Source organism: Cetorhinus maximus, chromosome 13 (assembly GCF_964194155.1).
Source record: "Cetorhinus maximus chromosome 13, sCetMax3.hap1.1, whole genome shotgun sequence".
NCBI classification, from domain to species: domain Eukaryota; kingdom Metazoa; phylum Chordata; class Chondrichthyes; order Lamniformes; family Cetorhinidae; genus Cetorhinus; species Cetorhinus maximus.
The window spans coordinates 12,646,062-12,673,570 of NC_135891.1; the positions used below are offsets into that span (position 1 = coordinate 12,646,062).

Here is a 27,509-nt window from a genome sequence, read left to right on the forward strand (position 1 = left end):
ATCTCTCTAGAAATAGCAGCAGTTGTTGATAACATGGGCCGAGGGGTTCATAAATTAATAATTTAAATCTATGTGCTTTTGGCTTAAGATCATTTGTTGCATGGCTGGCTGAATTGGGTTCTTGCCAGGTGGAAGGAAGGCTAAGAAGATCTTTCAGTGCAAGTTTCTGCACAAAATTTACCCAAAAAGCACAATTATGTTTTGCTGAACTCCAGTAAGGTATTTCTTAAAACAACTTTGCTCTGTTGAAGGAAAACTTAAAACAAAAAATGCTGGAAAATCTCAGCAGGTCTGACAGCATCTGTGGAGAGAAAGACAGAGTTAACGTTTCAAGTCCGTATGACTCTTCTTCAGAGGTATGTTGGAGGGTTGGGAATGGCACAATTAATATTATACGCATGCAAAGGATTGTGAGATTAACCTAGATACTTTCCTATAGTCATTGCTGTAATGCAGGAAATGCGGCAGCCAATTTGCGCACAGCAAGCTCCCACTGCCCAGGTTATCTGTTTTAATGATGTTGTTTGAGGGATGACTATTGTCCGGAATACTGGGGAGAACTCTACTACTCTCAATTGAAATGGCACCATTTACGTCCACCTGAGAGGGCAGATGGGGCCTCAGTTTAACATCTCATCTGAAAGATGACACCTCCAACAATGTCGTCTCAGTGTCAGCCTAGATTTTGGGCTCAAGCCTCTGGAGTGGAGCCATGAACCCAAAAACCTCCTGACTCCGAGGTGAGAATACTACACACTGACCCATGGCTGACATTGCGAGGCCAGTTTCGAGAGCTGATAGTGGTAGAGTTTCAGGAGGATTTAGGGCCTTGGCGAAGCATTGACATCGATGTCCATTTGCTTACATCTCATGTGTCTCCCTAACTGCTTCATTGGACCAAACCGAGAACCTGCGTTTTGGCTGCTGATGGTTACTTTAACATATACATATGATGGCTGACAGTCACTACAAATCTTCCAGTTGTGGAGTCTGTGAATTCAACAAGTCCCCTAAACATCTGTCTGAGAGGCTTGATGACTGAATTTATTTTGTGTTTCAGGTCATGGCAGGCTCTCAAACTCATTTATAGTTTTGTTATCGGTGAATTTTACGTTCAGGATGGGGGAATGCTAACATTGGGGAATGGAGCCCTTTCTATATCAGATGCTCAATATTAATGTCAAGCATTCTTGGAGATTAAGTGTAACGTGATCAGATGTGGAATAAACCTCCCTCTGCTCTGCTCCCGACAAAATATCCCGAGCCCAATCCCAGAATAGCATGTTCTACTGCTTCAGTATGGCAGTTTTTTCCATTCTGTGGCCATTCTGAATAAGGTTGCCAATTAATACTGAATAAGGGACTGTTTCTTCGATGAGCCCAAGCCCACCAGGAGTTGGAATGAGATCACCCAAACTCTTTTTGCAAAGCAATCAAACACAGGACACTTTTATCCCATCAGTCTAGCCCGGAATTGAATCCAGTTGCCAGAGTTAAGAGCGGCGTGCTAACCCCAGAGCACCACCTGACCTTCACCCCCGCCTCCCACCGCCCCCCCTTCCCACCACGCCCACCACTTCCCAACCCCACTCTCCCATCATGTTCATGTGTTTAATGGGGACTTTAGTTTACTGAGTTAAACAAAGAAAAAATGTTTATAGTAGTAATTGGTTCAATAGTCTGTTGCTATCTTTGAATTGCTTCAAGTGGGTTTCCCCAGGCCTCTTGCTCTGTCAACATTAGTCACTGGAATTAGAGGATTCATTTTTTTTCTAACACCAATGTTACTCAGAAGTAAGTTAACAGATTATTGTAAAAAAAACCTATTTTTTTCACTATAGAGAAGGAAGCCTGCTGCCCTTACTTGGTCCACCCTATATGTGACTCCAGACCCACATCAATGGGTTTGACTCTTAACTGCCTTCTCAAGTGGTCTAAGCAAATTACTGAGGAAGCTTATCACTATCTTCTCGAGGGCAATTAGGAATGGGCAATAATGGCTGGCATTGCCAGGCATGCATACACGTCAAGAAGATACAATAATGTTATTGAAAGTTATTTTAAAATAGAGTTTAATGGTGTCTGTGTCTGTGTGTGTGTGCCTTAATTGGATTAAAATCAGGTGGTCTAGAGGCTTTGATGTATAGAAGGGAAGTAGGTTTGAAATGGTAATTAGATAAACATAGGGAAATGGTGAGGTGTAAAGGGGGCAATTTGCATTTTTAAATAGACCATTCAAAAGAGAGGGTGAAATATTACACCTAACCAGGTGAAGCTCAAACAATAAAGCTTACCAGTAAAGTGGGTATCATGAAAGGGTTTTATTGTTAAAAGATTTAAAGGTTTAAAAAAAACCTGGGGCAGAATTTTCCCCCCTCCGTCCGCAAGGAAGCACTATGCGCTCCCTGTGCGGGTGGGAGGGGGAATCCCCTGAGCCGAGAGTGCGCTCTTTCACGCATGCGCACGAAAGAGTGCACTCATCTCCCTGAGGCTAAGTGCTGCCTCAGGGAGATCGGCTCCACAATAAAAAAAAAAGCTGAAAAATAGAGAGAAAATTTTTCCATGACATGTCCCCTCATGTGACACTGTCACATGAGTTGGGACATGTCCATCACTTTTAAATAGACTTTAATTACATTTTTAAAAACCTACATGAAACCTCATCCCGCCCGTGGATGAGGTTTCATGCTTTTTCTAATGCCCGCCAGGGCTCCCGGCCTGCCCCCCCAACCTTAAGGTTGGACGGGCAGGTCCATTAATTAGTTTAACGACTTTGTCAATGGCCTCAATTGGCCATTGACAGGTCAGCGGGCGCACAACTGATTCTGCTGAGCCCCCACCTCCCTGAAAATTGAAATGGGGCGAGGTGACGTCGGGAGTTCCACCCGACGTCATCCCGTGTCATTTTACACGTTGGCGAGCGTGCCCTGCCCCCCCCCCCCCCCCCAACTCGCTGACCGGGAACTCCTGCCCTAGTGACAATGAGAATTTGCATTCAGAGGAAAATATGTATAAAGGAAAAGAAGGCTGTTGGTAAAAGGAGGAGGCATTCTAAGATCTAAAGCCTCTAGTGAGCCTCAAGTCTGTCTGCAAGGATCCAGAGCTGAAAGAAACTCATTCTGAATGCGACTGTCCAGGGTGTGCTTTGCCAGGGGTCTGTTTAAATCTGTGTTTTACTGTTGCTTTACCGGGGTCTAACTGAGAGTCAGATTAATTAAGGGATTTTTGTAGTTATAGTAATTTTGTAGATATATGTATGTGCTTACAATCTATCTTGTATTAGTAAATGTTTAATTTAGTTTTATAAAAAACCTTTTGAGACTCGGTGGTCTTATTACTACCGAATTCAATGGGTTATGACAGTTGTTTCAAATTTCCCTCTGGGATTTGAACAACTCAGCCTTTACCATCGGCTGTGTCATAATACACATCCTGTGAATAACTAAAAAAATAGATGGTTTTAGATGAGAAAAGATGGAAGGAAGCTCAGGTGGAGGATGAACATCGGCATGGACTGATTGAGCTGAACAGCCTGTTTCTGTGTTGTATATCCCTATGTATTCCTATGGAAAAATAAGACCAGCCAGTGCTATTAGGGTTGCCAATCCTCCAGGATTGGCCTGCAGTCTCCAGGAATTAAAAATTAATCTCCTGGACACTCTGTTATCGTCATTGTGGGTCTCCGAGGGGGCTGTTCATGATCCAGTCTCACAGATACCGCTGGAGGCATGCCTGTTGATAAACTCTACCTTTTATCGAACATTATACTAATTATGTACAGTACAGGCTTAGCACGAGGCTCTACATAGAACTATCTCACTCCTTGCTGTTTTGTGATGTGATCACTGATGATGTACATATTTAACATTAACCCTTTATATTACAGAGACTACTGAGAGCAAGGCCTGGAGGAAAAATCATGAATGCTTTTATTTATCAATTGTAAAAATATTGGAGATGGAAAAATGGGCTGTTTGACTGGCAGGGAAAGATGGTTGGAGGTGAATGTAACCTTCAAAAACTAGAGTTGGGCACCCAATTCCTATGCAGCTCTTGCGTATAATCTGACTTTGGGAATTTAAAGGTGGAAGAGAGGAACAGAATGACATTTACCAAGTTTACTTCCTCTGCCAGACCTACAAATTAGCGAACATGAAGAAAAATATTTATATTGTGCTTGCCTTAAATTATCAACCAATTGCGGCAGAACGGCTTAAAGTAACAGATACAGGGGGAGGCAATGGCGTAGTGGTATTGTCGCTGGACTAGTAATCCAGAGACCCAGGGTAATGCACTGGGGGCCTGGGTTTGAATCACACCACAGCAGATGGTGGAATTTGAATTTGATAAAAATCTGGAACTAAAAGTCTAATGATGACCATGAAACGATTGTCAATTGTTGTAAAAACCCATCTAGTTCACTAATGTCCTTTAGGGAAGGAAATCTGCTGTCCTTACCTGGTCTGGCCTACATGTGACTCCAGACTCTTAAATGCCCTCTGAGAACCAGGGATGGATAATAAATGCCTGGCTAGCGACGCCCACATCCCATGACAGTTAACTGCCAAGCATTGTTGAAATTTAAACCAGGCAGCTTGATTCTGATTGGTCAAGACATTGTCCTGGATTCTGGACACCCTGGACCGTCAGTCACAATCAACTGGTATATTCTCCTCGACAACACCTCTACCCACCAGAATCCACTTGCCAACCAATCAGCACTCTCTTCTCATATATACAGTATAAATATGTTGTTTCCCCCTGAATTGTACTGATGAGTGCAAGGTGAAAAGCTTTGACAAAAAAGTCTCTTTCTCAGCAATACTGTTTTTTAATGCCCCTCCGTCATACTACTTCCAGCCATTTGTATACAACAGATGGCCAACTATAATTATGTCTCGAAGGCAAAACAACTTTCCTGTTAAAATGCTGTGGGGAGCGCTTCAATTCCCACTCTACAATCAAGCCATGTAACAACTATATTTTCAAACAAAATGGCCATCAATTATTAATAGCGCTCACTGTGGTCAGATTTTAAATATTCTGCTCCCATTATTTCCATTTCCTGGATGTGCTTAAAGAATGTCTCCTTACTGATTTCCTTTGTGGCCTTGAAAATAAATTACATAATGTTAACAAATTCCCTGCAAGTCTTTCCATGGTTTGGTGCAATAGATGTAGGGCAGACTGCTGAGATTTCTGACGGGGATTAACAAACTCTCATCTTCAATTCTTGCTCAGGGATCACTCAGGAGAAAATCGACCAAACCCGTACAGCAGTAGAGCAGCAAATGATTGTAGACATCAGAGAGGGTATTCAGACCGGCACTGATCTAAATGCAAGAGACGCGCAGGGAGCCACCCTGGTAAGTAGGATTGGCAAGATCTGATCCAGGTCAACTTTGAAGACCAGCCCTGCTATTGGAGGAATCAGAAAGTAGCATTTCCCAAAATGTGGGAGTTAAAGTCATGCTCTTCACAACATCATTTAAAGTTTGTTTTAACTTTACAATTGTGGGAATGAAATCAGCCAAATATGAGGTGAGCATGCCTGAACTTTATGGGCTTATATCATACTCAATCCTAACACAGACATTGTCAACATGGTGTGCTATTAAGGCAGGTTAGCCTACATTTGGGCAGGCGTTCTGACCTTAAAGACGCATTCTGATATTTAGGTCCATTTTTCGCATGATGTTGAATTAAGGGTCAATGGTTTGTTGTTGCCTGGATCTGTTTTGTGATCCTTTGTGGAAAGTGGTCACCACATTAGCCTTTCTTCATACATGTCTCGTCCCTCTCCTCTCCAACATTCTGGAAAAAATAACATATATTCCGAGAGCATTTGTTTGGTTGAGCCTATCCACAACTTTCTTTTAAATCTGACATTAATTCTGAGATTAATTATCTGACATTGATTTTTTTTTTGATAGTCCAGTTGATATTAATTCTGAAATTAATTATCTGACATTGCCACTTATGGAATACATATTGCCCATACTCCCCCTTATGAATGTTTGGAGCAAATAATCATTCAGGGAGTTAACTAGCTTACCTTCATCCAATGCTCAGTCCCTATTTGCATTTTTTTTAAAGCTGTTCCCTCTTTGGTTCTGGCTTGACATTGTTCCAAGGGTTTGCTGTCAAGGTTCAGGAGTTTGTGAGTGTTACCTTTAGATCGCCCCTGTTAAAGATATTGTTGCCCGAAGCTTGCTTTCTGGATTTCAAAGCCCTTCATAATTTGGAAATGAAGTACATGTGTTAAAGCAGCATTCCGTAATGAAGATTAGCTCAGCGCAAAACAACTTGCAACATCTTGAAAACATGAGGCTTCAATGGCTATGAGGACAGCAACACACAGAGAATGTTTCAGCATAATAAATTCTAGTACTCTTTAATATGTTTTAAGTGTACATTTTGTCCCATAATATAGTCACATTCTACTCTGTTGGTGACCTAACACCACACGTAGAGTCACGCAACAACAACTTGCATTTATAGGGCAATGCTCTGAAGACCCTGGTTCAAATCCCACCAATGGCAGTTGGTGAAATTTGAATCAATAAAAATCTGGAATTAAAAGTCTGATGATGATTGTCATAAAAACCCATCTGGTTCACTAATGTCCTTTTAGGGAAGGAAATCTGCTGCCCTTATCTGGTCTGGCCTACATGTGACTCCAGACCCACAGCAATGTAGTTGACTCTTAAATGCCCTCTGAACATGGGCAATAAATGCTAGCCTAGCCAGCGATGCCCACATCCCATAAATGAATGAAAAAAATCCTTTACCTTAGGAAAATGTCACAAGGCAGGCAACCCTTTCTCTTACATATGTAACTCCCCTCCCTGTTGTTTTTTTTTCTCTGTGGGGAGTTCTCGTGGTGAGTCTTTTCTAGAAAATGCAGTTGATGTGGATCATTATCCTTTTATTGATTTTGTAGGTCAGTGACCAGTTTGTGTAAGGTTTCTTTTTCTCTCTCCCTCAGCTACATGTAGTCGCTGCCAACGGTTACTACACAGTTGCTGAGCTGCTGCTCGAACATGGAGCCAAGGTAAACAACAAGGACCAGGATGGCTGGGAGCCACTACATGCTGCTGCCTGCTGGGGTCAGGTCAGTTGCTGTCTACAATTTGGGACATTGGTACCTCGTGTGTGCATTGCTTCGAAAGAAGAAAAGAAAGAACTGCATTTATACAGCACCTTTCACAACCCCAGAATGTCCATTTACAGCCAATTAAGTACTGTTGTAATGTAGGAAATATGGCAGCCAATTTGCACACAGCAAGCTCCCTCAAATGGCAATGTGATAGTGGCCAGATAATCTGTTTTAATGTTGTTGGTTGAGGGATAAGTATTGGGCAGGGCACTGGAGATAAGTCCCTTGCTCTTCTTTTGAATATTTTACAACCAACTGAGGGGGCAGACGGGGCCTCATCTTAACGTCTCATCCAAAAGATGGCACCTCTGACCGTGTAGCACTCCCTCCGTGCTGCACTGAAACGTCGGCCCAGATTTTGTGCTCAGAGCTGTGGAGTGGGACTTGAACAAATAAGCTTCTGACTCAGAATGAATATATTCTAAATGCTTGATGCCACCTCCACTTAGAAACAGTTCAAGTCAAGAGGCCTTTACTTGTATCCCTGGACAATTAGTGCTCTAAATAACTAGAAAATTGTTCAACTTTAATTAAAGAACTAACCGATTTATACCAGAAGAGTTGGGAAAAAAATAGGTTAGTTTCCCCAAATGCAGTGACACACACATCATCATCATTTACAGTTTGATGTACAATCATCACAGCATTTCTTTGATCAGCAGGGGGCTAGTTTTGAGTGCTTTCAATGAGATCTATTTGGCAAACATCTTTATAAAAACAAAAAACTGCGGATGCTGGAAATCCAAAACAGAAACAGAAATACCTGGAAAAACTCAGCAGGTCTGGCAGCATTGGCAGAGAAGAGCAAAGCTGACGTTTCGAGTCCTCATGACCCTTCAACAGAACTAAGTAGAAATAGGAAAGGGGTGAAATATAAGCTGGTTTGGGGGTGGGGGGTGGGGTGGGTGTTGCTGGGACAAGCAAGCAGTGATAGGAGGAGATAACCAAAAGATGTCACAGACAAAGGAACAAAGAGGTGTTGAAGGTGGTGATATTATCTAATATCACCACCTTCAACACCTCTTTGTTCTTTTGATATTATCTAATATCACCACCTTCAACACCTCTTTGTTCTTTTGATATTATCTAATATCACCACCTTCAACACCTCTTTGTTCTTTTCTCTGTGACATCTTTTGGTTATCTCCTCCTATCACTGCTTGCTTGTCTCAACAACACCCCCCACCCTCTTCCCCCCACCCCTTAAACCAGCTTATATTTCACCACTTTCCTATTTCTACTTAGTTCTGTTGAAGGGTCATGAGGACTCGAAATGTCAACTTTGCTCTCCGCCGATGCTGCCAGACCTGCTGAGTTTTTCCAGGTATTTCTGTTTTTGTTTCGGCAAACATCTTTACTTTGTGCTCAGCTGCACTCAATGAGAATACATCCCTTTAGGAGTCACACTTGGATCAAGAGACCCGTGAAAGTGAGCAGGATGTGATTTGTTGAAGTACAATTCCATGTGGTGAGAATAAATACCATTGTCTTGGCACAGTGGCAGCATGGCATATTGATTGGAGTCTGAGATTCTGATGTGGCACGTTCCTGACCTGGGAAGAAGGCAATCTGTTATTGCACATTTCTTAGTGACCAGATGTGGAATAACACTAATAGATGGTCAGCCACTAGTTTCCTGACTGCATCTCCTCTACTTTAGCTGGAACGTGGTGCATGGGTTTGCGAGATCCAGAGAGGTGAAATGAGGAGAAAATGTCCAATAGTAGCTTTAACCAACAGTAAGACTAATATATGTGACTGTTTGTTTGATTTTCAATCTCTCTCTACATTTGGACCAGCCTCGTCTTGCAAGCTATTCTCCACCATGCCTTGTCTTCTGTCTGGAAGAGCAGTACCATATAGATCAGTCATCTAACAAGGTCACTAAGATGGGAAGTGCCAGGGTATCTTCTACCTGAGGTAGAAAGGGGCCTAACTGGGAAGTGCTAGATTTTCCTCCAACTGAGGCTGTGAATCTGAGTGAAGGGCAGTTCCTGGATTTTTCCAAACTGGGTCACTTGGGGGTTTGCACCTTTTCCTTTGCTGGGGTTCGAGGAGAGGGTGCCCATGCCAATGATTCTGTCCATTTGTGTCTGTCTTGTGGAACACATTAGAGAGACAGCCACTTTAAAAAGAGCTAATTTTAGGCTGTGATTAATAACCGTCAATGGAACAGATAAATGTGCTAGGTATGGCAATGCATAAGGAGAAAATAAATTTTCACACTAAGGGATAATTGAACAGCTCTGATTTGAAAAGTTGAGGTGAAATATGAAAGAAATATGAAATAGCTTTTCATCTTTTAAAACCCCAAAACTTTGTTTCCTTCTCTCTGCAGATGCAAATCGCAGAACTACTGACCGCTCATGGTGCAAGTCTCAACGCCAAGACACACTTGAAAGAAACACCAATTGGTTAGTCACGGATGTAAGGTTGGCGCCATTTGCTTCGCTGAACTAGAGACAGATTAAGGCTAGGGCAGGGAGAGGGGCCATGGCTTGAATTCTCATAGGAATATAGCTATTGCTAGAACAAAAAAGGCAAAGATCTGTCTGGTTCATTTTCTACCATCCTGGGTAGTGACATGATACCATTATCATGGAGTTGTTGACTAATCATGACAATCACTCCCTTTGCTCTTGTTTAAAATTAATTGAAAATATCAGTCATGCCTCTGTCACATTTTTGGCTCTCTCCTAGCCGCCTTGTTCTAGATATGCTTTTGCTTCATGTATTTTGGAGCACTTTCATTGGGTGTGTTTAGCTTCTGACAGCCTGGTGAGTATCTTTTTTGGCTCCGCTGTTTAGTTAATGGGAATGTGACCAGGATAACAAACAGAAATCCTTGCTTTTCTTCAGCTATGTAGTTTACCCTGTGTCTTCTCCTCCCCATCACTGCCTCTGAAGTCCTGCCACCAGCATCTACATTGAAGCCGGGCAGGAAGCAGCCTCTTAAGAGCTGGGTGGCAGCCAGACCTCCCCACTAGTAAAATTTTGCCCTATGATTCTAACCTCTTATTATATCAGATAATCGTGAACTTGCAAGTATATTCTGACGTTTTTTATTCATTCATGGGATGAACGATCATCTCACATCATTCATGAGATGTGGGTGTCACTAGCTAGACTAGGCCCAGCATTTATTGCCCATCCCTCATTGCCCTTGTTCAGAGAGAATTTAAGAGTCATCCTCATTGCTGTGGGTCTGGAGACCAGGTAAGGACAGCAGATTGCTTTTTACAACAATCGACAATGGTTTCATGGTCATTATTAGACTTTTAATTCCAGATTTTTTTGGAATTCAAATTCCACCATCTGCCGTGGTGGGATTTGAACCCAGGTCCCTAGAGCATTACCCTGGGTCCCTGGATTACTAATCCAGCGACAATACCACTGCACCATCACCTCCCCACTGGGGTGTGGATTTCAGTGCCACTAATTTGGCCCATGGGGTATAATTCACTCTGAGACTGAATGATCTCATCTGAACAACAGCAGCTTTACCAGTGCAATGCTCCTACAGTACTGGCACTGAGTGTCAACTGAAATTATGTAGGTTCAAAAATCTGCAGTGGGACTCAAATCCCACAATCTCCAGATTCAGAGGCAAGAGAGCTGCCCACTCAGCTATGGCACAGGTAGAAAGGAGAACACCTGAGGTGAATACTTAAATGATCCAGGGCTGTGCTATACTGGTCTGAAGTGGACTAATGATACATTTCCATTGTAGACCTCTGTGACGATGAGGAGTTCAAGGTTTTACTTCGACAGCTCAAGCATAAACATGAAAGCATCCTGAAGTCACAGGGCAAGAACAAGTCATCTCTATGCAGGAGAACCTCTAGTGCTGGAAGCCGAGGGTTAGTATGTGCGCGCCTTTTAACCAAAGCTCTTATTCCATGGCAACACTCAGTCAAGTGATTAAACTGCACTTTGCCTTCCAAAGAAGTCACAGTTTTGGGTTCCTCAGTCACCTTGGATTCTCCCTTTCCTGGGCCCAGTTGGTCCTTGGTTGTAATATTAAAATAGCTCTTAGCAACGTTAATTGCTGGTTGCGAACAACCATTGATCTTAAATTCCTAATCAGCTCGATCAAGATGTATCCTCTCAAAGCAGGAGGATAATCCCTTCCATCTCTTCACTCAAAGGTTTGTGAATCTTGGAACTGCGGCTGTGGCTGCTCAGTTAAAACAGAAGTCAATAGATTTTTGGGTGCCAAGGGGATTAAGGGATAGGGGGACAGTGCAGCAAGATGGAGTTGTATTGATTGCCAAAGCAGACTCGAGAAGCCAAACGGCCAACTCCAGTTGCTATTTCGTATGTTCCAGTTGAGAGCACTGGACACTGCTCCACTGGGGAAAACAAAAAGAAACCAACGAGAAACAGAAGTTAGGCTTACATAAGCCGACCTCTCTGGTGCTCTAGTTCTCTCAGCTAGCAACTGCGTTTTGAACATAAGAGCATAAGGAATAGGAACATGAGCAGACCACACGACCCCTCACCATTCAATTCAATCATAGCTGACCTTCTACTAAAACTGCACTTCCCTGCCTGCTCCCCATATCCTGCAATTCCGCTCCCCATATCCCGCGATTCCCTGAGAGATCAAAAATCTATCTACCCAAGCCTTGAATATACTCTGACTGAGCAATCGCAACCCCCAAATGTAGAGAATTCCAAAGATTCAAAATGTTCTGAGTGAAGATATTTCTCTTTATGTCAGTCCTAAATAATCAACCTCTTATCCTAAGACTCTGCCCCCATGTTCTCGATTCCCCAGCCAGGGGAACAACTTCTCAGTATCTACCCTGTCAAGCCCTTCTGAATCGAGTCTGTTTCAATGAGATCACCTCTCATTCTTCGAAACTCCAGGCAGTATGGACTCAATCTACTCAGCCTCTCTTCATTGGACAACCCTCTCATCCAAGCAACCAATCTAGTGAACCTTGTTGTACCACCTCCAAGGCAAATATATCCTTCCTTAGATATGGGGTTGTATTTCGTGGGGGTGGGGCGTTTTGCTGCACCCCCTCCCCCACCTCACTGTTGCAAGAGTTGGTCAGTAGCTGAAGGATATAGAAAAAAAATCCCACTGTACAACGATAACGCAGGCAAAACAGGCTGAGGGCACCTTGTATGTGCAATCTGATTGGCTGGCAGGTCCAGCAGTCACAGCAGCGCCAGAACTGAGTAGTGGGCACTGCTGGGACTGCAAGCAGGCCCACGAGGAACTTTGATGGATCCCAGAACCAGGTAAGTCCCAGGCTTTAAGGGCGGGGAGAGATTGGACAGCCTAGGGAGGTGTGGGGGTTGGGGAGGCGGGCAGGTTTGGACACCATGTTGGGGGAGCAACAAAGGTGGGGGGTAACATCTTGGGGGGTGGGGGGTGCTGCCCCAGAGTCACAAAGGTCACATGCCCTCCACCAAATGCTGTGCCCCTCCCTTCTCACCTTGCCAAAAATATTTTTTGAAGGCTCAAAAGAAGGTTCCTCACTCCTGCCCAACTATTTTATGGCGTGGGCCGCATGAAATAGGGGTCAATTAGCGTGGTAACCAAGCTCAATTACCTACTAAATGTTTTTTTTATAAGGTGGTGGGCTCCCTGCCGATTTCAGCGTCCACCCAACCACCATGTTATGAGGATGGGGCCGGGGCGTGGGCAGGAAGGCTTGCAACCCCTCGTATTTTACATGCCCCGAGCCAAAAACACTTCTGTGTTGGGGGGAGGTGCGGGGTGTGGGGTGTGGGGAGCAAGCCGGTGCGGTGCTGTAAAATGTAAAAATCGAGGCCATGGAAATCGAGCTGTGCGCAAGACCACCTGCGTATCCCGTATCTCTGCTACTTTCCCTGACGCGTTATTCGAGATGTTTTCCACCTTACGCATGAGGAAATTGCTTCTGGTATGCATGTGTTTTTAATCACTTGTCTGGCCTCTTTAATCTACTTCAGGATGTATGTTACCGGTATTCAGGTTTCACTTTACTGTACCCGAGGGGGGGGTGAACGATATTTTCAATGGGTTTGCGCTTGCTTTAAATTATCTCTCTCCCCCCCTTTGTTCGAATCGCATCTCCTTGGAAAATCCTTGACTGAGACGGCCCCTGTCCAGAAGCCTGTGAAATCAGCTGTCAGGTTGTAGGTCAGAAGCAGCCCAAGGATGATGCTCCCTCTCATTTCCCTTCCTCCCTGCAGCAAAGTAGCTGATCTCCCCCCACCTCCCCCCCCACCCCCCGGCTCCCCCCACTCCTGTCAGGTTAACAGTGCTGTGGGGAAACAGCTGATGCCTTTACGCCCTGTGCTGCCACACATGGGCACGCTGTGTCTGATTTTCCTTGACACGATCACTCGCTGTTGGATTTACCTACCTTTTATAATTTGTCAGCTCTGTCGGGACTCGGCCAGCAACAGACTTGCCCCTGAGTCAGGAGACTATGGGTTCAAGTCCCACTCCAGAGACCTTGGGCTGAGGGAGCACTGCGCCGTCAGATGAGACGTTCAGCTGAGGCTCCGTCTGCCCTAGCGCGCGGAAACGATTCCGTGGCATCCTTCAAAGTAGAGCAAGAAAGTTCTCCCCGGGCCAATATTTATCCCTCAGCCAACGTTACCAAAAAAACAAAAGAAAATTACCGTGGATGCTGGTAATCTGATATAAAGACAGAAAATGCTGTCAATGGTCACATAAGTCCTATAATCTGATCATTAACTCATTGCTTTTTTGTGGGGCCTGGCTGTGCACAAATGGCTGTTGTGTTTTCTCACTGGCTGTAGTGTGATTTGGAACATCCCCAGGTTGTGAAAGGAGCTATATAAATACAAGCATTTCTTTCCCTTTATTCCCAGAAGGAAGAGCAGTTCGGACCAGTACTCTTATTTCCCAATTTTACTGGTGCTCCGTTTTAAGGTGTACAAGACCAGTTCGGACCAGAATTCTTTTATTTCCCAGTTTTATTGTTTTTTTCCCTTCTGGGTTCTAATATATTTTTTCCAAATTCCGTGGGTGGAGGCCGTGCACTAATTTGCCACTCGAGGAGCTGTTGAGTCTGGATGCTGAGCAGTGAGGGCCACAATTGGCCTGGGCTCCAGACACCAGGTTGGGAAGGGGAAGAAAAGCAACAAATGTTCCTGATCCTCATCGCTGCCTAAAGATCTGTCCTAGGACGTGTATGTGTGCGTGGTCATCAAATATGGTCAGGATTTAGCTTGGCTTCACGGTCAAATAGTAGTGTCTCACGAAAAGGTACTCATAGTAGCACTACACCACACGGACTGCAGCGGTTCAAGAAGGCAGCTTCACCACCACCTTCTCAAGGGCAATGAGGGATGGGCAATAAATGCTGGCCCAGCCAGCAACACCCACACCCCATTTAAAAAAAAAAGAATTTTAAAAAAAGGTTATTGTCACTCTGTGTCATTCTATGTAATCCAGTGCCGCCAACATCATCAGGCTCACCTGTAGAACAGTGGAATGCGGAATAAGACTGTCTACTCTTCCCAATAGTATGCCTTAGTCTCACACGTAGAACAACGATCCCCTGTGTGAAGTTTTCCATATCCCACTCCGCCATCCGGCAGCCTGTGTGAGAAATTTAATTTCTAATTTACACATGGAGGATCGGTAAAATATGGCAAAACCACAGCTTGCGAGCTGCACATTTTTACACGTTAAGTGCAGCTCACCTCAATGACCAGGGGGCAGAGCAGACTTACGCAGGGAGCAGCACTGGAGAGGGCAAATTTATTCTTTCATGGGATGTGGCCATCGCTGGCAAGGCCAGCATTTGTTGCCCATCCCTATTTGCCCTTGCTGGGCATGTTTCAGAGGGCAGTAGGTAAGAGTCAGCCACATTGCTGTGGATCTGGAGTCACATGTAGGCCAGACCAGGTGAGCACGGCAGATTTCCTTCCCTAAAGGGGCATTAGTTAACCAGATGGGTTTTTACAACAATCGATGATAGTTTCATGGTCACCAGATTTATTAATTTAATTTCCGCCAGCTGCTGTGGTGGGATTTGTACCCTTGTCCCCAGGGCGTTAACCTGGGCCTCTGGATTACTAGTTCAGTGACATTACCATTACCCCACTGTCTTCCTGTCACACTGCAGTGAATGGGGTAGGAGGGACAATCAAACAATTAGTGGCGTGGCCTCGCACTCTCATGTGAATGTAACAGGTTGATTGGCGTTTTTGTTAGTCGTTCATTTATTGGTTAACGATTTGGCAAATGCCTGTCAAACCTTTGCGGTGAGCTAAACACAATGCATTTCTTGTCAGAAGCAGTGGACGTTCAGGCAGCAGAAGCAGAGCACTAAGTCTCTCCTCAACTGCATGCAAGTTTGTAAGCAGAGGGCTGCTGAAGGAGAAAGTTGGTGTGCTGGAGGTTGGTGCAGAGATTAAAGCTGAACTTGCGAAGGAATGCTGAATTGCAGGAAGACAAGCTACATTGGGCAGGGAGATAAATACATATACTCGTAAACATTCTTACATACATATACTTTTTATACTGTCTGTACTTACATCTTTGTTAAACATATTTCCTCACACAAGTGTGTGCAATAGTAATAAAAATGTGTCTGTAAAGGTTGCCAATGTCCTGCAGCTCTTGAATGTCTGAAGATTATCGTACTTGGCTCTAAAGTTCAGAAAGTTTGGCCGCCCTTGGAATGCCCAATCAGAAACATCACTATAAGGAGAATTCATAACCACTTTTAAAAAGAAAGTGGATAGACATTTGAAAAGTGTCAGGGACGGAATTTGTTCTTTTACTATTGTCCGTGATCAGAGTGTTTGTATGTGAGGTGTGTGTGTGTTTTCTCGCCCTCTGAATGCTTGTCCCTATTGAAATAATTCCAGCAGCAATCTTTTTTTTTTGAGAGTTTTAAAATAAGGAATGTTAGTTATTATCCCACATTGCCCCAGAGGTTTAAAACCACGACGTCTCTCTCACACACACACACTATCAATCTCACAAAGATTAGACACAGGTGAAAAAGAAATGCATTTACAACTTGGGATTATTTCAGTCTCTTGTGGTAGGCCTGTAGTTTCTTAGATGAGTTGATGCTTTGGCCAGAGTGAATAAGCTAGTCTTTTACCTCAAGCTGGTTTATTCTCAAGACAGCTCTGCAGTGTAGCAGACTCTCCCAGTACCTTCCACACTGGAGTGTTACAGCTGTACCCATTATAGGTGAGCCAATGCCAATCACCTGTTTTAACAAGGCCATTGTCTTAACAACGTAATTGTCAGTCAACAAGATTGCTACTGGACCTTGACAATGCAATTACTGATACATTGACAGGAGGTTGATTTTCAGGTGAACTTGAAGTTGGAACAGGTTAGATAGATTTTTCTTTTCCCACCTATTTCCATTATTTTTAAATCTATAACTGTAATACCCTGTCGTCAGTCTTTCCACCCCACCCCCACTAGAGCTGTACCTTGAGTGTCCTGCCATCCATTCTTAATTAGCACATTTTCTTAGATAATATCACCACCTTTAACACCCCTTTGTTCCTTTTGTCTGTGACATCTTTTGATTATCTGCTCCTATCACTGCTTGCTTGTCCCTACAACCACCTCCCCCAGCAACTTCTCTCCCCCCACCCCACCCCCCACCTTAAACCAGCTTATATTTCAACCCTCTCCTAACTATACTCAGTTCTGCCGAAGGGTCATGAGGACTCGAAACATCAACTCTTTTCTTCTCCACCGATGCTGCCAGACCTGCTGAGTTTTTCCAGGTAATTCTGTTTTTGTTTTGGATTTCCAGCATCCGCAGTAGTTTTTTGTTTTTATTAGAGAGAGTCCTCCCATTTTCATGGTATTGCTATTTATTACCTTGGCTGCTTGTTTGACTGCAAGTGGCTCAATGGCTTAAAGCTGGTGTCTCCATCTCTGCAGAGCTGATTCTTGCTGTTTTAAAAGACGGCAACAACCGTGGCTGTCTCACCCATGTGACCTGTTAAAAGTACAAAGACGTTTCCCAAATGAGGTGGTATGTTGGCCGATAAACATGCTGTGTTGTGGCTTTTCACACTGTGAGAGTTTGAGACAGCCAAAGTCTTTGTGTTTGGATAAGGAGACATCACAATCCAATGAAAGGCCGATGGGACCCATTTCACATTTGTCTAACACCCATTGAGTTTTGATGTTCTGGGTGAAACATGGAGACGGGTTGTCTGCAAACCCCATTGTCTGTAAATTTCGGCTGATGTTTGATCAGGCATTTGCTGCAGACTCTACTGTCTCTACAGTTCAAATGCCAAAAGATGGCTGCAGCCATCTTAACAACTTTTGTGTTAATTTGCTTACAACTTAAGCTTTAAAATTTGTAAAAGCAAAAAACTGCGGATGCTGGAAATCCAAAACAAAAATAAAAAATACCTGGAAAAACTCAGCAGGTCCGGCAGCACCTGCGGCGAGGGACACGGTTAACGTTTCGAGTCCGTATGACTCTTCAACAGAAACTTTTCATGCCCTGTACGGGGCAGGACAACAGGAAAAACCTTAGCACATGTGGTGATTGGGACGAATGGATAATTCTTTCAGAGAGAGCTGACATAGCACAATGGCCTCCTCCTGTGCTGTGCATGAATTCTAAAGGATTGCCACACCTCAACCAAGGAGTGAGCTGCTCTCATTCCACACAGGGTGACCAACTCTCTCAGAGAAACTTGAGGGGCACTCCGACATTGGGGCTCATTAGAGTCGGGTGAGGGTGGGGGTGGTGGGGAGGAGCTGTCCGAGCGGAGGGGACTGGAGCTGTTGTAGTGGGGGGTGGGGGTGGCTGCCTTAGTGCGCAGACAGGAGCAGAGTGAGATTTAACAGGAAAACAGTATCCTGTCGCCATGGAGCCTGGGACATGGGATAGTGGCCCCCAATACAGGACAATCCCATAAAATATGGGGCAGTTGGTCACCCTGACTCCACAGCCAATAGCATTGCAGTTAAATTAGTTAGTGGATATAGTACACACAAGTGAGAAGTGGATCAACCTGACTGATTTTCCAATCCTGGACTGTTCTACATGAGAGCTTGGTCATGGGTGATGGCATTGGATAACATAGAATTACACAATATTCATATTACAGAGAAAGGCCATTTGGCCCTAAGCTCCATACTGGTGTTTATGTTGCACACGAGCCTTCTCCTACATCTAGCCCCATCAGCATATATATTCTTTTCTCCCTCGTGTTTTTATCTAGTATCCCCTTAAATGTATCTCTGCTAATTTGTCGCAACTACTCCCGCGTGGTAGCAAGTTCCACATTCTAACCACTCACTGAGTAAAGAAACAAAAACAAAAAATGCTGGGAAAACTCAGCAGGTCTGACAGCATCTGTGGAGAGAAAGACAGAGTTAACGTTTCGAGTCCGTATGACTCTTCAGAGCTCTGAAGAAGAGTCGTACAGGCTCAAAACATTAACTCTGCTTTTCCCTCCACAGATGCTGTCAGACCTGCTGAGCTTTTCCAGTATTTTTTGTTTCCGTTTCAGATTTCCAGCATCCGCAGTATTTTGCTTTTATCACTTGAGTAAAGATGTTTCTCCTGAATACCCTGTGGGCTTTTATTATTGACTATCTTCCTGGCAAGGAAGATGTTTTTTTAACCAGCATTTATAGCCTTCACCTTGAAACAGAAACATACAAACATTCCTTTTCTTAAAGTGAGGTAAGCAAAAGAGAAGTCAAAAACACAAAGCTTGTTCCCTGTGTGTTAATCTAGGGACTGGGTTAGCCCCAGCGAGTGCAATGTCCATTCTTGAGTCGACACAATCGGTGTAGGGAAGCTCTGTGCAAACAGTGATGCAGGTATCCTGTTTCCTTTCAGGACAGTAGTGCGTCGAGCAAGCGTGACTGACCGAAATAATTTGTACAGGAAGGAATGTGAGCAGGAAGCAATTATCTGGCAGCAGATGGACCGGAAGGAAATGGAAAAGGAAGTTGCGAGCAGCGATGGAGAAGACAAGGAATCCTCCAAAGATCAAGAGAATCTGACCCCGGTAAAGACTTTCAACTAAAATAGTCACCTGTCGGATCTGCCGTCTTATCAGGATGCGATGTTAAGCTGAGGCCCTCTGTCTGTCTGCTCGGATGGTCCCTATTGGTGTTCCTGCAGCTTTAGCATTGCCCCTGTACACCCCCCTCCCCTCCCCTCCCCCTCCCCCACCCCCCAACCCTGACCCCCAACCCCGACCCAATCATGTCTCGGGTTAAAATGGCTAATTGGGCCCTGATGACATCACCAGAGCTGATCTGCATATTTTAAAAAGAGACAGCCAGCTTAAATAAAAACAAGTCACTGGACCAGTAATACAGAGACCCAGGGTAATGCTGTGGGGACCCGGGTTCAAATCCCATCATGGCAGAGGGTGGTATTTGAATTCCATTAAAAAAACCCCCTGGAATTATTGATGATGACCACAAAACCTTTGCCGATTGTCATAAAAACCCATCTGGTTCACTGATGTTCTTTAGGGAAGGGAAGCTGCCATTCTTACCTGCCCTGGCCAACACGTGTCTCCAGACCCACAGCAATGTGGTTGACACTTAAATGCCCTCTGAACAAGGGCAGTGAGGGATGGGCAATAAAGGCTGGCCTAGCACACATCTCATGACCGAATAAGAGTAAGAAATAGGAGCAGGAGTAGCCCTACGGCCTCTCAAGCCTATTTCCCAATTCAAATCACCATGACTGATCTTCTGTCTCAACTCCATTTTTCTGCTTGCTCCCTATATCCCTCAATTCTCTGAGAGACCTGTCTATCTGAGACTAAATATAACTAACAATGGAGCATTGAAAGGGGAGGGCCATGCCAGAGGTAATTTAAAATTATAATTGGATACATCAGGGCGGGAAGCAGTGGATAGGAACATAGGAAACAGGAGTAGGCCATTCAGTGCCTCGAGGCTGCTCTACCATTCAATTAGATCATGGCTGATCATCTACCTTAGCACCATTTTCCTGCACTATCCCAACCCTTGATATCTTTAATAACTAGAAATATATCCCTCAGCCTTGAACATACTCAATGACTGAGCCACCACAGCCCTCTGGAGTAGAGAATTCCAAAGATGTACCACCCTCTGAGTGAAGAAATTCCTCCTCATCTCAGTGCTAACTGGTCTAAGACTGTGACCCCTGGTTCTAGACCCCTCCCCCCTGCCACCAGCTAGGGGAAGCATCCTTCCTACATCTACCCTGTCGAGCCCCGTAAGAATTTTGTACGCTTCAATGAGATCACCTCTCAGTCTTCTAAACTCTAGAGAATACAGGCCCAGTCTACTCAATCTCTTCTCATAGGATAATCCCACCATCCCAGGAATCAGTCTGCTGAACCTTTGTTGCACTCTCTCTATGGCAAGTATATCCTACCTTAGGCAAGGAGACCAAAACTTCACGCAATACTCCAGGTGTGGTCTCACCAAGGCTCTATACAATTGCAGCAAGACATCTTTACTCCTGTGCTCAAATCCTCTTACAATAAAGGCTAACATACCATTTGCTTGTTGTACCTACATGTTAGCTTTCAGTGACCTGTGAACAAGGACACCCAGGTCCCTTTGGACATCAACACCACCTAATCTCTCCTCATTGAAGAAATACTCTGCATTTCTGTTTTTCCTACCAAAGTGGCTAACTTCACATTTTTCCACGTCATATTCCACCCGCCATGTACTTGCCCACTCACGTAGCCTGTATGAATCCCCTTGGAGCCTCTTTGCATCCTCCTCACAACTCACATTCCCACCAAGTTTTATGTCACCGTTCTGTCTCTTCCTGCCACACTCTGGTCATCATTTCCTTTAATGTGACCTTGCTCTCTTGCCCTCCCTTCTCCCTTTAATTTATTACATCTTCCCTCACACGATCCCTCACTCTCTCAATTTAGTTTAAATCCCTCTCTACCACCCTAGTTATATGACTCGCCAGAACCCTGGTCCCAGCACGTTTCAGGTGAAGACAGTCCCAATCCGTCCAGGGATGAATCTTCCCCCACTCTATTTAACTACTCCCGCCCCAGTGTCTACCAGTGGGGCAATTAACATTGACCCCCAAATATCTGTGCGAAAGAGAAATAAAATCTTTGAACCAATATTTGACAGTAAGGGGGGGAAAAAACATTTTTTTGAGTTGTTCAAGACTCTTGTGGCACTGTTTGAAATGTGCATTATATTCAGTTTACATGTTCCATCAGATTTTGAATTGGTGCGTTGGTATTAATCTACGTGCTGTGACTCACAGACACGCCACTAGGTGGCAAGCAACCACAAGACAAACTGATATGAAACTGCTCAATTAATTCTGAAGTCCTGTAACCACGTCACTTTGAAAAAAATCCACAATACAAACTTTAATGCAGCATTGCATTACGCTTGGGTGTAAATTTCATAGGGGATTCACCATCAACATCCCAGGGGTTACCATTGACCAGAAACTGAACTGGACCAGCCATATACTGTGGCAACAAGAGCAGGCTAGAGGCTGGGAGTTCTGCGGTGAGTAACTCACCCCCTGACTCCCCAAAGTCAGTCCACCACCTACAAGGCACAAATGAGGAGTATCGTGGAATACTCTCCACTCGCCTAGATGAGTGCAGCTCCAACAGCGCTCAAGAAGCTCGACATGTCCCATCCAGGACAAAGCAGCCTGTTGAGTCAGCACCCCATTCACCACATTAAACATTCACTCCCTTCACTACTGCACGCGCACAGTACTGATAACAAAATGCGCTCCAGCAACTCGCCAAGCCTCCTTTGCTTGCACTTTCCAAACCTGTGACCTTTACCACTTAGAAGGACAAGGGCAGCACAAGCATGGGAACACCACCACCTGCAAGTTCCCCTCCAAGTCACACACCGTCCTGACTTGGAAATATATCGCCGTTCCTTCACTGTCACCGGATAAAAATCCTTGAGCTTCCTAACCCACAGCACTGTGGTTGACAAACTAAAGCCAGTAATGAGCTCCTCCTACAGTCCCATGCCTAGTGTGGTGCTGAGTCCTCTAGACAGTGAAATGCCTGGGGCTTAATCTCTTATCTGTGCTGAGTAGCTGATGCCAACTAAAATAGAACTGGCAATACCACAGTGCTCCTGGGCTAGGGAAGAGCAGGGAAAAAGTCAGTCTGATTACTGCTCCGGAGCAGCATGAACTGCCACCCACTGAATGAGAGGTTTGGCCGCACTGCCTCTATAGTTAAATAGCTCTGATGATAACCAAACAGGACTCATACTGTTGAAGCAGTCGGCACTTTCGGGGAGGGAAAAATATGATCGCTTGAGCAGCACAGAAGGAGGATTTTCAGCCCATTGTGCCTGTGCTAGCTCTTTACAAGAGCTATCCACCCCCACCCACCCCCACTCCTGTTCTTTCAATAATCACCCTGCAAATTTCCTTTCCAAGAATTATCCAACTCCCTTTTGAAAGTTATTTCTGAATGTGCTTCGACCAGCCTTTCAGGCAGTGCTTTCCAGATCACAACAACTCACTGTGTAAAGAAAATACTCCCAACAGTTATAATGGTACGGAAATCAGCTCCTTTTTTGAGTTCTAGTTTTTGTAGGTAATAAAATGTAGTAATTTCCATGCCTGTTTTAAATGCAGGATCTGTCATCCAAGTCCCAAATATGCGTGACGGAACAAGTTGAATCGACCGAAAAGCCGGAAGATGTTTGCGGACAGAGCAGCCTTCCGGTCTCAACACCAACTTCCCAGCAGCCTTCTACCAACACTGAATCCTTGGGAACACCCCCCACCGCGGAAAGAGCGAATGGCCGGGTTTTCCTCGGCGATTGCCACCCTGCTGCATCGCCACAGCCAAACAGGGACAGGAACTGCCAGACGCTGTCGGAGCTGAAGCGGCAACGAGCAGCCACCAAGCTGAAGAAGCAGATGTCTCAGGAAGCTTCTCTGGCCAACGGCCTGGGAAGTATCTTGGAAATTGACCAGCTTCAGCCAAAGAGCAGCCCGGTGGGCTCAAGGACGTCGGAGGTCAGTTCCAATGGGAACTCGCTCTACCACTACCAGCCCAGTGGGGAACCTCCGCTATTAAGACTTAAGGCACCGTTGGAAGACCCAGAGGCAAAGGAACAGAGCTGCTGTAGGATTGTGTGATGAAACAGCAGGGACTGGAATAGCATTCTGTTACAAGTTGCACTTGTGCCAGAAATGGTAGCCTATATGACGACATTCATGTCGGTAGCTGCTACATTGAAGTATTGACATGAGGATATTAATTTAAGCACTATTTTAATTCATGGGCCACTGCATTCACTGTGTAACTTTAAGGAGTTCTTTATTCTGCAAGGTAAGAGTGAATGACTGTGTAATTGTCTGGAGCTCCTAACTTTCCAGTCTGGCAAGGGTTACACTCTGTATTACTGTACAGAGTTTCAGATTCGCCTGGGACTGTGACTCTTTTATTCTTTCACACTGCAGAATTTAATGTAAGGGTGATCCAGTAGTACCCAGTTGAGTGCCCGTTCAGCACTTGCAGCTTCTTCAGTCAGTTTATAAAAAAAAACACTGTCAATTTTGTACAGTTTGTTTTAAAGTAAACATTACGCACAGCACCAGATTTAACTGCTGTCTTTTTTGAAGTGTTTTGAAGTATTGTAAGCTTTCCCTATTTAAGATTTCCCCAGCATCAATGTTACTCCTGTCCTCAAAGGACTACATTACTCACTCCTGGAAGCTGTAGAAACTGTGGTTTGAAGTGCAGTGCTATTCACCCCTCACAGAGGGGAAGGTTGGAGTGATTGTACTAGAGTAGACAAGAAGGTATGGAAACACTTTCTCACCTGTAACTGGGAGATGGAGTACTCTCAAGTCGGGGGTGTGGTGGTCACAGACACAGATCTTGCTTTTGTGCGGAAGCCAGTCTCAGTCCCCTGCCTCACTGAAGCCATGTCTTCCTTTACTGGAAAACTCTTCCAATTCCCCAGATGGACATTTACCTCCGCGGCAGTTTGAGGCAATTCTGCGCCTGGGCGGGGAGCTCTGCGGGACCCAAGTATTTCTTGAAACCAATTTCACTTGGGGCCCTGCCACATCCGACCCCCTCCATCTCCACGCATTTAGGGAGGGGTGTGACTCTGTGTAAAGTTGAACAAGAAACTGAATTGTAGCACGATGCACATTCTGGAGCGGTAGCTGTAATCACTGAATATCACGTGATCATCTGGGATGGCCACAAGCAAAATTACACTGGGTTAAAAATCCAATTCCAGCACTCAAAGCCTAAACTCACACATCTCCTGTTGGCCTAACGACCATCTATCCCTCAGTCAGTACCACCAAAACAGATTAGCTCGTCAGTTATCTCAATGCTGTTTGTCGGACCGTGTGGGGTGCAAACAGACTGCTGCGTTTACCTACAAAACAACGATGCCTGCACCTCTGTAGTAATTCATTGGCTGTGCATCACTTTGGTAAGTCCTGAGGATTTGTCCACTGTAAACCTGGGTAGATGGATGTGAATTCAACAGAGAATTGGGATCGTTTTCTGCCACAGGGAACTGCTGATCAGATGCCAGGGATTTCACAGACCCCCCCCTCCGCCACCCAGCCCACAACCACACCACCTCGATTTTCCTTGCCATTGAATGGACTCCCGTCAAATGTTAAAGTCACCTCAATGAATCTGGGTCTGTGAACAAAGACAGTACTTGAAAAGCTGCTAATATCTGTCAGTGTTGAAAGGGTTAACAGAAATGGCGTTGATGGAATGCGCTGCCTGGGAGGGTGGTGGAGGCGGGTTGCCTCACATCCTTTAAAAAGTACCTGGGTGAGCACTTGGCACGTCATAACATTCAAGGTTATGGGCCAAGTGCTGGAAAATGGGATTAGGTAGGTAGGTCAGGTGTTTCTCACGTGTCAGTGCAGACACGATGGGCCGAAGGGCCTCTTCTGCACTGTGTGATTCTGTGTGTGATTCTGAGTACCTGAAAGAGGGGGGAAAAAAGAGGCCCATCTCTCTGAACTGTCCATGGAAGCATATAGACAAATTTTCTTTTTCACAGTGAGCTGGTGTTTTTAGTTTGAATTCTCTCTGATCAACAGCAGGAAATGTTGAGGCCTGTTGCTGGGGATATAACCTTCAGTACTCACGTGCCCTTTCTTCGAACACGAGTTCTGTCAGTGAGCACCTGCAGGCTTCTCTGACCCTGGAAGGCATCACAACAGGCCCCAACACGACATTGTTACACATGTGGATTATCCAGCAGGGATCATTGGCTTAGAAGTGGAAACCTTATTGGATTTTTCCCCTGTTTCTCTCTCTGTGTGGCACTGAGATCAATTGTAACAGCCCTGGCCCGACGTTTAAGTGAGGTCAGCTAACTTAACACAAACTGGGATCAAACGTGGAATCTTCCTGATGCATATAACTCAGCAACTACATTACAACAGTGACTACACTGGTTATAAAGTGTTTTATTTTTGGCTACACTCACTGAATATTTGGAGGGAGCAGATTTTCTTACTTCAAGGAAACCGGTTGTCATTTTGGGGAGCGGGGTTACTGCTAACAACTGAGTGCAACTGAAGCTACAATGAGTGTGAACACAGTGTCTGAGTAAGCTGTGAGTCTGCAGTGTTTGTTTTAACAACACTGGGTTTCATCTGTTTCTGACAGCAATGTTTAACAGATCATAGTCCTTTAAACTCTTCGAGTTTGAGCTTATTCATCAAACTGTGGTGAAGTGCTATTATAGCGGGTGCTGTCAAGCAGTCTGTCTGTGAGCAATTGATGGCTCACAGCTCTCTAGTTCCTGACAATATTGCCTCTGAAGCCATTTGTTGGAACCTGCAGCGTTATAATTGTCTGAGAATGGGTAGCTGGCTCACCTCAGGTAGGTGCTCAGTATGTTACTAACTAGCTGGGTTCTGTTCTATACAGTCAGGGGTGCCATTGACACAAGGACATACCAGACCCATGCCCAGGAGCCTCAAGCAAATATGGGTGCCCCACTAGGGGTGATGAGCTATGGAGCAACAGGCAGTCCGCCCTCTTCAACCCAAGCAATTCGAGTGGATCAGCAAGCTGCCCATCAACGTCTGTTAGTCTCTCACCACTGCAGAACAGCAACTCAGCCTTCTCCGTTTTGATGGGTTTTACTGGATCTACGTGGCTGGAAGTTAGGGAGGGTTGGGGGAGGTGTTGGGTGGTGGGGGGGCGTTGTGTGGAAGGTGCGGAGGAACCCTGAATGTTCAGGATCCCAAGAATTCTTAACTTTATTCTGTATGGAGTCACCGGGGTGGGGCTAATGGTCACAGCACTGATGTTTAGGTGGAACAAGCGACAAACCTTATTTCAATCCCCACTCTCCTCCCGCAATCAGTCGGATCCCAGCGAGTGGGAAGGTGCCAGGCGAAGAAGCTGATGGATTCAAAGGTCAGGATGGGGGAAATCGGAGTGGAGAGTCGCAGCTGTGTTTCCTGATCAACAACAGGGAACATTGGCAGCCATCTGGGAAATACGCCAACCATTCGTCCGCTTCTCTCTTGGCATCAGATGTGCCAAGGTCAGGCAGGGTGAAAATAGGAGAGGAACAAAGAAATTACATTTGGCAAAGAAATCCCCTCATCACACCCAGGCTCCTTGAATATGACAGAAACCAGTGGAGCACTCAACGTTGACAGCCGACCCAGAAATCTAACATTTCTATTGGTTTTAAGATTTCAACAATCATATTTAAAACTGCCTGTTTTAATTGTATTTCATTTCCAAATGGGCAGGCATCTTATCAGGCAAACTAGAAAAGGAAACTGCTGCAGGAAAATATCTAGGCCAATGCTATCAGCAGCAACTCTATGTTCAAGCCAATATATAGGTCAGTGCCATTGTGGGGATTTGACATCAAGAATGAATTGTTGCTTATACAAAGTGCCAACCTTTCGAACCCAAGGTTTCCATGACCAATCTATTGTGACATTACTCCCACCCGATTAAATATTAAAAGTTATATTCATTGGTAAAGCGCATAAAGCCCCAGGTTCAATCTGCGGTCTCTGAGGTAAATTAATAAATCAGTGCCCAGGGGTTTAAAGGAGAGAATGAGTCAAGATTCTCTTGATCGCTTGTGAATAACCACGCCCCACCCCCACCCCCACCACCCCCACCCCCTTGAAAAGTGTGCATGTATGAACAAGATTGGATATTGGGGGTGAGCTGGTTCAGCTGGAGCCTACCAACACTGACTGCGTTACAGGGGCATTCTCGAGGGACATAAGTGCCTGTCGAACTTTAGCACAAAGTCAACACCTTCGAGATGGGAATAGTGTGTAAAAAAAAAAAGAAAAATGGTGTCTTACTTTAAATATGGTAGTTTTATTGTAAGCAGTGATTC

The 27,509-nt window shown here is 44.9% G+C and overlaps 1 protein-coding gene across 4 annotated transcripts in view; it reads left to right on the forward strand.

Annotated features, from left to right (window-relative positions):
* The window catches only part of ppp1r16b (protein phosphatase 1, regulatory subunit 16B), a 163,498-nt gene extending 138,829 nt beyond the window's left edge, over nucleotides 1-24,669 (forward strand). For all 4 annotated transcript variants that reach the window (XM_078554960.1, XM_078554959.1, XM_078554961.1 and 1 more), the window contains 6 exons: nucleotides 5,242-5,366; nucleotides 6,989-7,114; nucleotides 9,498-9,573; nucleotides 10,890-11,019; nucleotides 18,988-19,159; nucleotides 22,765-24,669. In XM_078554960.1, the coding sequence (XP_078411086.1) occupies nucleotides 5,242-5,366; nucleotides 6,989-7,114; nucleotides 9,498-9,573; nucleotides 10,890-11,019; nucleotides 18,988-19,159; nucleotides 22,765-23,274 (1,139 nt within the window). In that variant the 3' untranslated portion in view covers nucleotides 23,275-24,669. The remainder of the gene's footprint in view (nucleotides 1-5,241; nucleotides 5,367-6,988; nucleotides 7,115-9,497; nucleotides 9,574-10,889; nucleotides 11,020-18,987; nucleotides 19,160-22,764) is intronic.
* Nucleotides 24,670-27,509: the final 2,840 nt, after the last annotated feature.